Here is a 17,642-nt window from a genome sequence, read left to right on the forward strand (position 1 = left end):
GCCATATTTACGAAAAACACTGACTTTTGCATGATGCTGTTCTCATTATAGATATTTTTGACTTATCTCTATTAGCAGACAGAAGCGTTGGTAACTATTTCAATGGCGATAATGATACATCAAACAACAGTTAATAATACTAAAACAAATTTACATCTTTTCCCACAAGTTACAAATCAAACTTAAAGTGGATTTTTGTAAAGCCATACCAAATCACTTTTTTTTGGTTAGCTTTATTCAAACATCTGAAAATCTTTGAAAGCGTTATTGAGATAAAAACGTCAAAACATGAAACCTTTTTGATGTAAAAGAAAAATTACAGATACTTTTCATGTCGATCTCAATATCAATTACATTCATGCAGAAAATAATATTCAATTTAGTTTTTCGACCACCCGTTTCAAAACCATTCCGTCCTTGGACTCTTAACGGAATTCCGATATGGCAATTTAAGTTATGGCAAATAGGTTAAACTCGTTGCCTTGCAATGTATACGGTAGACATTAATTCTCAAACCATAGAAAATTCGTGATTGAGCCAAACCAAAATGCGCATTGTCTGCGGTTATACAATGTTAAATGGTATTTGGATCTTATGAGTCTTTAGCTTAAAGAACAAGAACCAAACCTCCTCGCTTTAGTTCACGTGGTTTAAGTCGGATAGACACCTCGTGGACGTATAGATCGAAGACAAATATACGTCCACTCGTTGTCTATCCTATACATAGAACTTGTATATATATCCATATACTTAAACACATTGTATTTGTAACAATCACGAGGCTTCTAAACATCCCATTGGAACATTGTGTTAATGGAGGTTCAGGGAGCAATATACAGAATGATTAAATGCTGCCTGATAAATAATTGCAAAAACATTATACTTAATGTTACTAACCATTATGTATTTATGTTCTTTTTACTGTGTAATAGTATTAAAGATACATGTTGAAACTGTTCTTACCTTTCAAATGATAAGGAAAAAGGTTTATCCACACAAAATATGAGCTTCAGAAACCGCCATATGTTTACATGATTCTTCTCCATACATTTGAATTTCCTACACATATGAATGTTTACTTGATGCTGATTGGCTTAGATAAACCCTTCAGGAAGCTTTATACATCGATCCGATATATATATAATAGAGTGTGCAAGGGGTAGTGGGGAGGCTGGGATTCATACTATAGTGTGTGGTAGGTGTTTATATCGTGTTTGGGGTGGATGGGGAGGGGTGGGGAAGCCGGAGAGGAGGGAGGGGCTATACAAATGTCTTAAATGCTATGTACAGCTACTTACCAAAAGAACACCCCCATCATATACATCATTGTGTGTGAGGAGTTGGGGAAGGCTTGGGCTCATACCATACTTTATTTCAGGAGGCAGACGCGTAGGAAAGAAATTGACATTGGGGCCGCGGAAGGGGTGTGCTCTGAATGGGTGTTCCCTACCGTCGGTATTTTTTTTCCATTTTAAGCATTGAAAGACTCAATTTCCAGGTTTTATTTTCATGTTTTTATCTAAACTTATTTCGGTTTAAATAGTCGAAAGATATATAACTATTATCGTTTAGTAGCATTTATTCCTATTTGAGCAGTCTCACAATGTATGTTAAATAACAAACTAGCGCAGTTTACCTCTTCATAGTAAAGCCACGAGTGACTTTTGAACCATTGCGAGTTGAATGTTTTCTTAGTGCCAAAACATCTCTTAGGAAATTTAAAACTTATAGGCTGATTTGGAACGTCCATTTTAAAGTCAAACTTTTATGTGACCAGTTTGAAATAATACATATTGCTGGCTATTTAATGACAATTCATTTTTAACGAGTTATTGCAATTATCACAATAAACTACAGTTTTTGAAAGATCAAAAACGATACAAATAATTACCGGTATTGTCTTATTGCCTTTTCTTCCACTTTAATAATCCGCCCGGAATGTTTTTACGCCATTCACACACCAATTAGCTAGATGGTCACCTGTTTAATTATGACATGATGACCTGTTTATTCAATATCGTGTCAGACTGGTATTGATCTATATGCGCGTAGCTTTATTTAAAATGCGATTATTAAATAACTCTGTATTAAATATTCGCGGCCCCATTGCCGTTACTAGCCAGAATATTGGGGCCGCGACCGCGGCCCCTGCGGCCCCAGCTTCTAGGCGCCTGGGAGGATATGCCGTGTATGGGGGGTTGGTAAGGTGGTGGGACAGCCGGTGGATGAGGGAGGGGTTTATTAAATTGTCTTAAATGCTATGTACAGCGCATTACCGGAAAACACTTAAATGTCCCCTGTCATAAACATTGTTATCGCAAGGGGGTTGTTGACATGAACAATGTCAAAGTACACCGTCTTTTTAAATTTAACTGTGTGAAACATTCTTGACCTCTTAATTATTGTAATTTGATACAGTTTTATTAAGATGGGTATAACATGTCACCTACAATATGAACTAGGTTTAAACCCGACATAACTTATATTTTATATGACCATTTTTTTAAGTCCCGGCGACGATTGATGATACTTGGTTGGATCAAATCTCTTTTATAGAATTTGACTTGGACCATTCCAGTTGATTGGATAAGACACAAACGGATAACCGTTGGCTTGTTTGTACATATTGTCCATACAATTGCTCTGTTTTATTTTTGTGATAAATCATGTTGACCAATGCGATAAATTTCACGAAAACCCGAACGTGTCCATCATCCATCTTGAAAAATAGACTGTTTAAGTCTAATTAGCCTTCCTAATTTCTCAGTTTTTGAGGCATAGAAAACACACATTCTTGCACTGTTTCACAACGCTGTTGGCCTCAAAATAGAATTCTGCAATATACCCGTATAAAAACCAAGTTAACTTTCCATGCTCAACATCATTTGCATTACGTTCAGGAGTTGTGTGTAATTTTTTGCAGAATCTGTGCAACAAAATTATATAGCCCTTCATGCTAATACATTTAAGGGGATTCTAGGACATTTGCCCCCCCGGATGTTTGCCCCCCCGGATGTTTGCCCCCCTTTTGGACCATCGCGGACATTTGCCCCCCCGCCGTTTTCGAGGGGGCGGACATTTGCCCCCCGCCGTTTTCGAGGGGGCGGACATTTGCCCCCCCCCCCGGTTTTATAAGTTTATACCAAGATATTAAAAATATATTAATATATAAAAAAAATGAACATTTTTTTCTTTAACTATTTGTTCAATTTACGTGCAAACTGCCAACCGATTTACACCAGTTTGTATGTTTGTCACTAATTACATATAAATACAGATTACACCGTTCAGGTCACACATGTGACGATGTAGGCGTAGGCAAAAGTACGTCACATTTTTCTCGTTAATTATCTCTTCTTTGATATCATGCAAACAGAGGTAAATAGCGCGATCGAGATTGCTTTAATTGTTTCTCATTAATTAACACTTCTTTGATATCATGCACACATAGGTAATTAGCGCGATCGGGATTGCTTTAATTGTAGTGTTGGATCGCACTTTAATACAAACACATGTTTGGTGTTGATAGTTTGTAAGATTATTAAAGTTATCGCAAATGTCCGCCCCATCGAAAATGGAGGGGGGGCAAATGTCCGCCCCCTCGAACATTGAGGGGGGGCAAATGTCCGCCCCCTCGAAAACGGCGGGGGGGCAAATGTCCGCCATGGTCCAAAAGGGGGGCAAACATCCGGGGGGGCAAATGTCCGGGGGGGCAAATGTCCGTTTACCATTTAAGGGTTATACCTAGTCCTATTAAGCGTAAGTCAAGTCTGACAAATCTTACTCTCAGGTAAGGTAAAAAAGTCGTATAAATTGTTGAAGAGCATGATGATCTTCCAGTGTATGCCATCTTTTAACCGAGGATACATTTGTGGCCTGTTGAATGCTTGTCAAGAATGGGTTTTCTGCTATTATTTTTTTCCCAAACATAACCTTGAGCAAAAGATCCTTTTAAGTTAACAAAATCAGGTTGACAAAGTTGTATTATCCTATAGAAAATGTGCAACAAGAGGGTTAACGATGTTTGTTTGGAACAATTTATTAATGGGGGTAAAGTGTCCTCTAAAAGTCTTAAAACATTTTTGTTAATATTTGACCTATTTTCTAGATCCGACTTGACCATTATCAAAATGTTTAATTCCATATAGATACACATAAGACTACGTTCGATGAAGATATGGCTCTCAAGTCGTATCTTCTTTTTTCTATATCTAACCTAGTGGGATAGTTTAAGGACTAGCTTAACAAAGTGATGAACATTGGAATTCGAGTGATGAACGCTGAAACTCGTGTGATTAACAATGGAACCCTGGTGATCAATGCTGGAAGTCGGGTGGTGAACACCGAAACTCGGACAATGCACGCTGGAACTCGGGCGATGAACGGCTTAACTCGGGCGATGAACGGCTTAACTCGGGCGATGAACGGCTTAACGCGGGCGATGAACGGCTCAACTCGGACGATGAACGCTGGAACTCGGGCGATAAGCGCCGTATTCCGGACAATGCACGCTGGAATTCGGGCGATGAACGCTGGAACTCGGGCGATGAACGCTGGAACTCGGGCGATAAACGCCGTTTCCCGGAAAATGCACGCTGGAACTCGGGCGATGAGCTGCGTTACTCGGGCGATAAAAGCTGGAACTCTGGCAATGAACGCTGGAACTCGGGTGATGAACACCGTAACTCGGACAATATACGCTGGAACTCGGGCGATGAACGGCGTTACTCGGGCGATGAACGCTGGAACTCGGGAGATGAACGCCTAAACTCGGGCGCTGGAGCTCGGGCGATGAACGCTGGAAATCGGGTGATGATCCCCGTAACTCAGACAATGCACGCTTGAACTCGGGCGATGAACGGCGTTACTCGGGCGATGAACGCTGGAACTCGGGAGATGGACGCTTAAACTCGGGCGCTGGAACTCGGGAGATGAACGCTGGAACTCGGGTGATAAACGCTGGAACTCGGGTGATGAACGCAGGAACTCGGGCGATGAACCCTGGAACTCGGGTGATGAACTCCGTAACTCAGACAATGCACGCTGGAACACGGGCGATGAACGGCGTTACTCGGGCGATGGACGCAGGAACTCGGGTGATGAACGCTGGAACATTGTATTGATGACCGCTGGAACTCTGGCGTTGAATGCTGGAACTCGGGTGATGAACCCTGGAACTCTGGTGATGAACGCTGGAACTCTGGTGATGAACGTTGTAACTCTGGTGATGAACGCTGAAACTCTGGTGATGAACGCTGGAACTCTGGTGATGCACGCTGGATTTCGGACGATGTACGCTTGAACTCTGGTGATGAACGCTGGAACTCGGGTGATGAACTCCGGATTTCGGACGATGAACGCTGGAACTCGGGTGATGAACGCTGGATTTTGATAAACGCTGGATTAACGACGATGTACGCTGGAACTCTGGTGATGAACGATGGAACTCGGGTGATGAACGCTGGAACTCGGGTGATGAACGCTTGAACTCGGACGATGAACGCTGGAACTCGGGTGATGAACGCTGGGTTTTGATAAACGCTGGATTTACGACGATGTACGCTGGAACTCTAGTGATGAACGCTGGAACTCGGGCGTTGAACGCTGGAACTCGGGCGATGAATGCCGGAACTTTGGCGATGAACGCTAGAACTCTGGTGATGTACGCTGAAACTCGGGTGATGAACGTTGAAACTCGGGTGATGATGGGTCTGGCTATCAGACTTGTTGGCGTAAGTTAAAACATAAAAAATAAATCGGACATCGGTCATAGCTTAGCCTATTTTGTTTGTAAAGCCTTCTTTAAAGACAGATAAAATAAAGCAATTCAGTTCAATATATCAAGTCAATGTACAAAGCTGTATGATTTGGAAATAATGCTCAAATTACGGAATGCACACGTATACACAACAATACATTTACAAAAAACAATATACAGATGAATTGGATGGAATGAAAACGGTATAAGCCACGACACATGGCTATTTATCGGACCAAAATGATCCATCTGTTTTTAATATATCACACAATTGTCAGTTTTATTTTTAGTTGTCATACTTAACACTGCTGTTTTTGGCGGACATACTAATTGACATCGTTTATATATTACCGGTAGTCTAAACTAATTTATTTTAGCTTGATTGAGACGAAAACTGATGACATATTGAATCACATTCGAGTCTGTTTCCTGGGTAGAAAACAGTACTGGTGTCCATTTTGAGAGGTCATGAGTTCACCTAATGGGGATCAAACCGACAACCGCTTGGATGAGAAGCGGACACCTAAACCACTAAACCATACTCATCCGTGCTCGTTTAGATTGGCATTCGCTTTTAGACTGCAAACATGTTTAAAGTAATAAACATGAGTTCTAATAACAAGCGTTGTCATAGCAATATACTGTCAATAGAAACTATTGTCTGCATGGACGTGATCTGATGTGTCAGAACTACTGGTAGGTGTAATATAATGTTGAAACTTATTGTTGGAACCGATTTTACTGGCAATTTTTATTCACACATACCGGTCTGTGTAAAACCTTCGTGACCAACTTGTAACTGTTAACGATTGTTAGTATGTACCAACACAAATAGATTGGTTTGACGTGACCCAGTCGCATAAGCATTACTTTTTGTAACTCCATACTAACAATTGCTAACCAATAAGAGGTGTTCACGAACGTTTTGCACCTGAAGTTTTTTTAAGTGGTCTACATTAAATTGTGTAAACTACCTACTAACTGGGCAAGCCACTGTTTATATATACCGCCTCACCTGATTTGAATGAATAATGGCTGAGCGCTTATTAACTGAAAAAATGTTTTGGAAAACTTGAGAAACTCTGCGTTCTCATTGAACAAACTATGATGTATTTACTACTGAGCAACTGAACTCTGGGTCCGTATTTACTGACGGCTTCAATCTGATCTTAATAAGAGCAACTGAACGCTGTGTCCGTATTTACTTACGGCTTGAGTCTGATCTTAATAAGAGCAACTGAACTCTTGGTCCGTATTTACTTACGGCTTGAGTCTGATCTTTATAAGAGCAACTGAACGCTGTGTCCATATTTACTAACGACTTGAGTCTGATCTTAATAAGGGCAACTGAACGCTGTGTCCGTATTTACTAACGGCTTGAGTCTGATCTTAATAAGAGCAACTGAACTCTGGGTCCGTATTTACTAACGGCTTGAGTCTGATCTTAATAAGAGCAACTGAACGCTGTGTCCGTATTTACTAACGGCTTGAGTCTGATCTTAATAAGAGCAACTGAACGCTGTGTCCGTATTTACTTACGGCTTGAGTCTGATCTTAATAAAGCAACTGAACTCTGGGTCCTTATTTACTAACGGCTTGAGTCTGATCTTAATAAGAGCAACTGAACGCTGGGTCCGTATTTACTAACGGCTTGAGTCTGATCTTAATAAGAGCAACTGAACGCTGGGTCCGTATTTACTAATGTCTTGAGTCTGATCTTAATAAGAGCAACTGAACGCTGGGTCCGTATTTACTAACGGCTTGAGTCTGATCTTAATAAGAGCAACTGAACGCTGGGTCCGTATTTACAACGGCTTGAGTCTGATCTTAATAAGAGCAACTAAACTCTGGGTCCGTATTTACTAACGGCTTGAGTCTGATCTTAATAAAGCAACTGAACTCTGGGTCCGTATTTGCTAACGGCTTGAGTCTGATCTAAATAAGAGCAACTTAACTCTGGGTCCGTATTTACTAACGGCTTCAGTCTGATATTAATAAGAGCAACTGAACTCTGGGTCCGTATTTACTAACGGCTTCAGTCTGATCTTAATAAGAGCAACTGAACGCTGAGTCCATATTCACTTACGGCTTGAGTCTGATCTTAATAAGGGCAACTGGACGCTGGGGCTGCATTTATTAACGGCTTGAATCTGATTTTAATAAGAGCAACTGGACGCTGGGGCCGTATTTACTAACGGTTTGAATCAGAGTTTGAGACCCGAGACTCGAATTTGCAAATCTTCAATTTATTTGACAATTGTCATTTGAAGAGCAAAAAAATGTAAAACTCGCCATAGATATTGCAAATACCATCTTAATAAATTATCTACACCTTTTAAGTAAAAATAACTACATTAAAAATGAAAGTAAATATGGCCATGCTTAGAAATAACCTTAAGTCCGATGCTAGACTCAGACTCAGAAAAGTACTTTAATTATATCAATAATTACTCGTTTTTCCTATTCGCTTTACAAAAATAAAGGTAAGTGACTGAGCAATTAAAAAACAAATACAACAATTCATCAAATTTTATCATCAATACTCAACCAGCCATGTATAGAAGGGAAGTTGCAATTAAAATCAGATTTGCAGTTAAGGTTGGCGGTATATTGTTACGCAAAACAAAACCTTGTTCATTAACCGGAGGCTGTTTTGTAGAAAATGGCTGCATAAATATATGTGACCCAAGAGATACGTTTGGGCACAATTCAAGATGTGTTGACAAAAAATCCAGAAAGCTATAACCCATGTGGACAAAACAAAAGAGAAACAGGTTACAATACTCTTTATTTAAAGTCCACTATATAATAACAAGAGAAATTAACTCAATGAATAACAAACATACATAACATAACAATGAATTGGTGACCTGTGATTTTTTTTAGTTTTTATAATGGTAACATATTGGAAAAATATTGACAAAAGACATTTCTAATTAAATTCATTCAAACAATTACAAAAATGAAGATGGGTTTGAATACTGAACACAGTGATAACATCAACTAGTTTTCCCGGCTGAACGGGCAATCCATACGCGCACTGTTCCGCTAGTTGCCATACTACTGTTAAATGGTAAACTCTTTCAAAAGAATAAATTAAGGATAATAACTGTATACATTTTAATCAGCAAAGTTGTACGTTGCATTATGTACATGGAATAACAACATGGTATAATTATGTTTTCAGATGATTCAATGCATATAAATAGTACGTGTGTATACGAAATTAAACAGTTAACCATTGTATCTACATATTATGGATATATCTATAATACAGTTCAAACTATTAAATCCAAGTAAATGATTTCTTTCAACAACGTCACTTAAATATGTTGGTGAACCTAATAATTTAACAAATTGAGGAAATTTAATAACTATTAAGGGAGGGAACTCTTTCTCATTGCGTTTATTTATCACCTATCAACTCTTTTGTTACAACACACAATACATCCCCCAACCCCAACCTCAATAAAAATAGCCGGGATTTAACATAATCGGGTTTTCCCATGCCGGTACAAATTAAAGGTGAATTTCGAGCTATTGCAATTCATGTAGCAGTCCAATGACTCTATTGTTTCCGAAGTAACGTGTGTATATTACAACGGTTTAATTTTGTTTGTACCGGAGGATTAGGTTGGGAATACCAGAATAGCTATAATTCCGGGCTATAACTATTCTTCTATAGGAAAAATAAGCGGTTGGGAAAGTGGGAACACACATATGTAAATATAACAGTTCTGATGATACCAATACACAGATTGTACATTCATGATAATTAAAACCTAATACATTTTATCACAGTATGTTAAACATAAATTGAATCATACTACTAGAATATGTATTACTTCAGATATTTATGATAATGTTTGTTTGAACTTATTTATTTTACAAAGATGGTGAAACAAGTTATTACAACATTATATTAAGGCACGATTCTACGCGAGAGTCTGGTGTTGTGCTGTGGGGGAAACCGGAGTTCCCGGACAAAACCCACTTGTCCGGCTTGGTAACCACAAACCAGCATTATGATATATTTATTATAAAGCTTCATGATAACAAGCATAGTTGCAAGTTGTTACAACATTGTATTAACCACTCTCGTAAGCACGATTATACGCGAGTGTGGTGTTGTGCTGGGGGGGGGTACCCAGGGACAAATTGTACAAAAACATTCAGTTCAAATTCAATTAAAAATCGCTTAAACGTTATTTGATTTAATCAAAACTAGATCAATCACAGGAATGTTGACTTCCTGCAGTGCGAGATGCATTTTACACCATAGTGTGGAAGACTTCAATTCGTGTATGATATATATATATATATATATAATAATGTGGAAGAGGTCATTACGTACCAGGCAATTGTAATGAAAAGTCTATACTTTGGAGGTTTTTTTTCATTCTTTATGAAGATAATTTAGCTTCATGTGAACTAAATGTAAAATAGCAACTGGAAATGCTTGGTCAGGACTCAATATGAAGACACGTTGGTGACCGTCATTGCTATATACATATATGTGTGTATGTCTTTATAAAAATATCCTGCCTCAATTTTGTATTAAACATATTTGTTTAAACTGTAGTAAATGTGCTCTTTCATTTATATAATTACTCAGTAATAATTATATCTCTCCTTGTCCAAGATTCAAGCCTGATATCCCATTCACCTATATGATAAGTATTGTTAACTTTTCGTTTACTTAAAGTAGCTATTTAAAATAATACATCTTCAACACCGCGAAAATACTACTTTCCGAGTTATTTATGGTTTTAATTATTCAGTAAAGGTTTCTCATGAAATATTTACTGGAGACTAATGTGAAACAACCATCTTCAACATATTCCAATACAATTTCGCATTTTTCAAAACTTGCCTAGAACATACTTTATGTTTTAACATTTATGCAGTGTTTTCACGCCTATACGTATTCAATTAGGTGTAAAAGTATGTCAAATACAGTCAAAACTTGCTATGTCGAAGTCACTCGGGAAATACTTCGAGATAACGAAAGTTCTTTATAACCGAAATACAAACATGTCTTTTTAAAACCAGCACATTCGAAAAAAAGATCGACATAACCAGAACATCGAATCACCAAGACATCAACTTGTCTTTCTGTATATTGTGTTACCTTTGACAACCAAAAAGCGAATATCAAACAATGAAGTTCAAATATGATACAGTATTCCCAATTCATGAATGTCACTGTTTGTTATACTTATACAAATGTCACCATTCAGGTAAAGTACAAGTTTTAAACATTAGCATTTATGTTGTTCATAAAAAAACCTTATGTTCTAGGATCCTTTTGAAATACTAGCTTTCTGACACAGACGCAAGTTATACCGTCCATAGTTTTGTCTATAGTATTGTCTTTAGTTTTGTCTTTGTGGTTTACTGTTCATAACAACGACAATTCTATGAGACAGTGATCAGACAAAATATGCGGTAAATCATTGACCAAAGAATAATAAAAAAATGTCCACGCACTGTACAATAATCTATAGCACTTGCCCGTTACTTCCGTTTCATATTGTTTATTGTGGAAAACATATACAATAGGCATACTCCCATGAGTACAGTATACAAAATACAATGGTTAATACATTCATATGGTTGGCGGTGAGAATTATGTACATGTAGTAAGATACAGCGAAAGGAGAGTAGCTTGCAATACAATAAATAATCAATTCATATAAATATATATATATATATATGCTCATATATAACTAAATGTAAAACAGTAAATTTCTTGCAGCAAATACTTTATAAAAAAATGTGCTATTTTTTTTTCAAATCAACACAACTTTCTGATTGCAATAAATGTTTGAACTTTATAACATAAGCGTTGATATGGGAATAGATTTATTAGTGTTTGTATTAGTTCTAGTTTGTATCTTTATTTACATCTCATCGTTGCACATACCATAAAACACATACAATGTAAAATAACATTTAAAAACAGTGCAATGCCATTCCATTCGGAATTATAAGAGATGGTCCATGACCTTTTACTGTAATATTTTACATATCTACACAATCTTTATGTACATGTATTCTAAAAGCTTACTGACTTGCTAAATTTATCCTTACATATTTAATATCGAGTAGTAAAATATAATAATTAATAGTTGTTTGTTTTTTTTAAAAAAAAACAAAAATAAATGAGCTAAAATAACATAACTTATTAGCAAAAATGTTTGAAAGCATGACAACATAATAAAACATAGTGAAGATGCTAATAAAAGCGTAACTTTATTTACAAAGTAAGAAACGACGCCTTTGTAAAATACTGTAACAGGTTTTGGCACAGATCCTTATCATTGTTAGATCTGTGCTGGAAAACAGGTAATTATATTTATCACTATCTTGCATATTATTAAATATGTTAGTTTTCATGAAAGCCTTAGTATATAAGTCTTTCCTAAGATCATTGTAAACATTTCAGTGCAACATAACGTGCAACTCACTTTCTATAAAATTATTTCCACAAAAAGGGCAAATTCTACTTTCAACATTCAGGCCTTCATACCGACCAGTTTCACTACGAATCGGGGCAACCCCGAGTCTAAATTTACTAAAAGCTGACCGATGAGCAAGAGGCAATATTATTTTACAATATTGTTCAGTTACATATTCAGACTTGAAAGCCCTATACAGTCTTAGGTTATTTTGGTATTTTCTATGAAACAGTCACATTCGAAAATAAGGTTGAATTCATCTAAAGAGATACAAAATAAACAGAGACTTATCAACATACGTTAATTAACCACAGTCACCATTTCCTAACAGACACGACCATTCGCTATTCTCAGACTATTAAAAACAACAGTATACATCCTTTGAAATTGACATTAGAATTTTTTCGTGTAAAAAAGGAATCAGCTATAAACTCATCTGGCAATGACGGTAAATTCGGGTGGTAGTTGATAATTGGTAGTTGTAGATTAAAATATCCAACTACTTGCTGGTTGTTATTTGGGGATTCGAATAATCAACTATATAGAATAATATGTTGATGTCGATATTAAGCTACTCGACCACCTCCAGTTGGTTATTTGCGAATATCCAACTACCAACTAGTTGGTAGAGAGGAATTCAGATTTTGTCTTGTTTTATGGTTGAATGGTATACATGTGAAAACGCAGTACTAATAACCCTTTTATCATATACATTACTGGTTAGAGCTTAAAAGACTACCGACTATCCTATTTTGTGATATGTATTGCGTTTGGATTTATGATGGGTATATAATAAATTTAAATGGTCTAATCTTTTTTTTGATTATAAGGTGTTTGTTTCAAAAATATTCAATTCAATCTGGGACCAATAATTTTCAATATACAATATACAGAATAAAAGAAGACGTAAAAACTGTAAACACTACTACAGTCGAACCTCGTTAGCTCGAACTCAAGCGACCGGCGAAAATACCTCGTGCCTCGGAAAATTCGAACCAAGCGGGGATGTTTATCTTCAATATTAAGAAATAGGTCCTTAACATTCAGTTTCAGCCATGGAAGAATTCGAGCCAAGCGAGTTCGAGCCAACGGGATTAAACTGTATGTTAAAGGCAGTATTTCGGGTTAGATGTTTTGGTCTGACGCTGATTGATGCTTTGTGGTACACAGGATCGTCTACAGCAGATTCCTGTGTTAAGAAGAATTCAATGTCAGCATATTCCGTCGGCGTATTCTTTCTCCTTGGCGGAACTCTGGCGTTAGCTTCCTGTAGGAACTTGATGTCCAACTCGGCGTACGTTAGGCTGTCGACATCATGTGATTGCTGGAATCGATCACTTGTTTAGTAATTTTCATGTTTGATTCCTTATAAAATATAACAGTTCGATCTAAATATTTGTAATTAGGGTGTTCCAAATCACAGTCAATCAGAAAGAAGTTGGCTATCCTGCACGTTTTAACTATTCTGGTGAAGCTACTTTGCACCTTTTGTATGACACTTGCATTACATTAACTATCTCTAAGAATATCTCCCGCAAGGTGAAGTAAGTTACCTGCGTTTCAATCCTCTGTGTGGCCGCCTGCCTCTGCACGACTGCGTACTGGACTCCTTCCGTTGCTATGTGTAGCACTCCATTGTCTGACGAGGTGTCTGTTTTTTAATTATCAATTATGTCCATTATTTATATAGATTCATTTGGAGGGAAATGCTCTATCATACTAGTATTTAGATAAAGATCTAGAACTTGATATGATTTTAAATGACGGATTTTGCACGTGGCCTTTGAAACTATCTTATAAATAATGGATATTAATCATAAAATGGACTAAGTTGATCCTAATTCGCCAGGATACAAATTATATCGCTTATTTAATAGATATAGTTACTTTCGTTATTCCATTCTTTTTCGGTTACAAAAACTTTTGACTAAAATATTGTATCAAATACAATATTTAAAAATAATGACAATAAATAAAACACCATTGGCTGTTGCATGTTTAAATAATGTTCATTGCATTGTAATGATATTTTTTATTTGGAAATGCCATGATAATAATGTTTATTTCTTCTCGAAAGGGCTGGTAATGTAGCTTACCGGATAGTTAGATTCTGTAAATAACACATCTTTAAAGAAAATAAATCAATGGAAAAGGCATATATTTTCACCTGGGTACACGATGGAATATTAAAAGGGCATGAAAAGGACTTATGCATGTGCGATTAGTAATCTCAATTATAAAACTTACCGCTGTGGTTTTCAACACTGAAAAAGATTTTTTATTATTTCGTTATTAGTTGTTATACGAGTAGTATGACTTGTATAAGCTCTTCTATCATAAGAGCAAGTTCTGTTTTATCGAAAAAATGTACTTAATAAATCCCGTAATTCATCAACGAGTTAAATATATCCATCTTTTTAATATTCAAAAAATACTCGAGATTCTCAATCATTAACTCTATATTACATTTGATACATACATTTCTATTGTGTGGATTTCGTTGACCTTTCGTCGTTTAAGAAAAACACATCCTAAAAAGATATGTGTTCATTTGTTTCATATGTGCATATGGAGATAATGCTTTTAGTTTGTGATGATTGACATAGAAATCTCATTTTCTTTTTGCAGTTGTATAGGTTGTTATATAATCTTAATTATATAAATAAACTTGAACAACAAATAAATATGTAAACATTTGAAAAAATAGGTAAAATGTTATGCTCATACATTTTTATCATTAAGTCGGTAAACCTTCCGCGCAAACGTCATACAGAGTGCTTCTACTTGTTCAAACCCTAAAGACACTATTACTAAATACAGTAGAATAAAGAGTATGTTTAGGCTAGTGGATCCATTTAAAACTGCACTTACTATTTTTTGTAGAAAAATGAATTTTACTAGATTCAGTATTTAAGTTGATGTGTATTGAGTATTCTAGAAACAGAATCCTTACTTCCGATTACAGACATGATGCAGAGTCCACAGAAAACGCATCCTCCAATAAGCACATTGTTGACGGGAAATCGGAATGTTGAAGGGAATGTCTGATTGTCATTTACATCGGATTCACTACCTGCAATACATCGTTTCCAGTTACATTATAATATCTTATATAGAAATTTATCACAGACAGTTCATCTATTATAAACTTATTCTATATCTAAATTGTTAATAACAAACCATCTGTCCTTGAGCTTGAAACTGTCAAGGAATTTCTCAGAAGCTCCCTTGGTTTCCAAGTGTTGCAAATGTACCTCTTATCACCATCTCCTGTATAATTAAATGTTAACAGGCATTCCTCTGCTTTGATACAAGCCTTTATTTCAGTGTTATTTTCATCTTCCCACCAAAGATCCCATTGGCCTGAATTATTCAGGTCATCAACGAAACATTTGACGGTCACTGTAAAATTTGGAGGTAAAACAACAGGCGATGTCGTGTTCAAATACAGAGTCGGAATATCTGAAATGTAGTGTACAATTTGTTGAGAAAGTAACAAACGATTACACAGTAAAAAACAACAACAGTTGTTATATATTTTTATAGATATATTTTATCTTATTGTTGCTAAACATATGAATGAAGGATATGGACATTCCGAAAGTCGGACATCTTTGAGAATAGAAAATACATAAAAAATAACAGTCACTGTTTAATTGAGTGTGTAAACGAAAGTCGAGAAAATGAGTAAGGCCAAAACGTACCAGAAAACGAAATGTTATAGGTTTTGTTTAAATGCAATGGGAAATGATCGCATGTAGTTGAACATGTAATTGTCCCCCCAGCCATGTCTTTTGTTACGTTGTAAAGCACGTTGGAGAAAGAACGGTAACTCCCATTTTCAGCATCAGCCCAATCGTTTATATGAACGTTTCGCAAGCTATCGGTTCCACTTGACCATACAATTGTGCAAGGCGGATTGGATTCATCAGTTGCACAAGACATATTTAAGAAACAGACAGAAACATTGTTGCTATATTCAAGTATTTTGTTTAAGGACATCGAAAGCTGCGACGGTGGATCTGAAAACAGAATAGGACATGCTCTTAAACAAACAGTTTTCAATTCAGAATAAACAAAAATATAACGTTTATTTTTCAATGATACATACTCAGAAATTAGATAAAAACAAAATAGTTATCTTCCATATATTTGAATTGTTTACCACCGAAAATATAGGTAAATTAAATTTGTTATGCCTTCTCTTATTATCATTTATAACTTCTTCCATTACACGTTACTATATAATCAAAACGGTTTTAGTTCAACTTACATTTTATACTAATGTTTTTGCATACTGAATCATCTTTAAGACCAAAATCGTCTTTGGGTTTCATATCGCAGCACATTTCTTTCCCATTCCAATTCTTGTTAATCTTTGTCACCGTTGCTGTGCTAGTAAATGTATTGGAAGATCTATTAAATGCATCGAATTGTTGAGCATCAAATAGAACCACTTTCTCAACACGTATTTGTATTAACGGAGCTGGGATAGCATCGCGCACTTCACATATTGCTGTCGAGCTTTCTCCATCATGGAATTCAGGAACTGTCAGCATAGGCGGATTACCTTCCTCTGAAATTGACTCACAACGTTCAATATTATACAAGATATACAGACCTTAACCTTCCAGAATAACAAATCATAGCTTGTAAGTATGTATATCAATTTTGCTTACCGACGCTACATAGAATGCCGTGCACTTGATATTGTGTTTCAAAGGCTGCATTAGAAACCTGACATGTCACATTCTGTCTTGACAGTCCAGCCATTTGATAAGAAACGTTATGGATTCGGTACAACCCTTTATTCCCTTTGCTTTCAACGTGAGGAAATGATTTCTGTCCAAGAAACAGTTTTACGGGTTCTGTTCCGTTTTCAGTTTTGCAATAAAATTCGGAACCGTTATAAACATATATGCATTTCGTTGTGTTGAAGTCAGGGTACTTTGGACCGAGGACTGGATAACTCCATTGCTCTGCAAAGCAACATAAATAATGTATTTATATGTATTGCCTTGTAACTTTAAAAAATGCCAATGAAAACCATTAAAATTTACAAAATTGTAATTAAACTGTTTGAAACATTTTGGTTGGTATGCACTGAGCATACGTATTATTTGCAAATTAAGCTTTTAACCATTAACAATTTAGTTTCATTCAACGTCCAAAAAGAAAAAAAATTATATATTCATGAAATACTAGCCAAAACAAATTATAGTACAATAACAGTTATATGGACAGTTCTATTGGCAAACAACACCATGCCAACATAGTGTTAGGACACTTAAATAAAAAGAGAAGATCACAAACAGGAAATCCAAGACAGCACACACTATCAAAAAGTGCTAAAGTTACCACATTGAAACGGTCAACGATATTCACCTGTCATATTTAAATAAGCCATGCTTGTTCTAATTGTT

General features: G+C 36.2%; 1 protein-coding gene across 1 annotated transcript; it reads left to right on the forward strand.

The window, feature by feature from the left end:
* The first annotated feature begins 4,044 nt into the window (after nt 1-4,044).
* LOC128246385 (bifunctional endo-1,4-beta-xylanase XylA-like) lies at nt 4,045-4,845 on the forward strand. The gene is made up of 2 exons (XM_052964567.1): nt 4,045-4,050; nt 4,330-4,845. The coding sequence occupies exons 1-2, from the start codon at nt 4,045-4,047 to the stop codon at nt 4,843-4,845; spliced, it is 522 nt and encodes a 173-aa protein (XP_052820527.1).
* Nucleotides 4,846-17,642: the final 12,797 nt, after the last annotated feature.

Source organism: Mya arenaria, chromosome 9 (assembly GCF_026914265.1).
Source record: "Mya arenaria isolate MELC-2E11 chromosome 9, ASM2691426v1".
Taxonomy (NCBI): Eukaryota; Metazoa; Mollusca; class Bivalvia; order Myida; family Myidae; genus Mya; species Mya arenaria.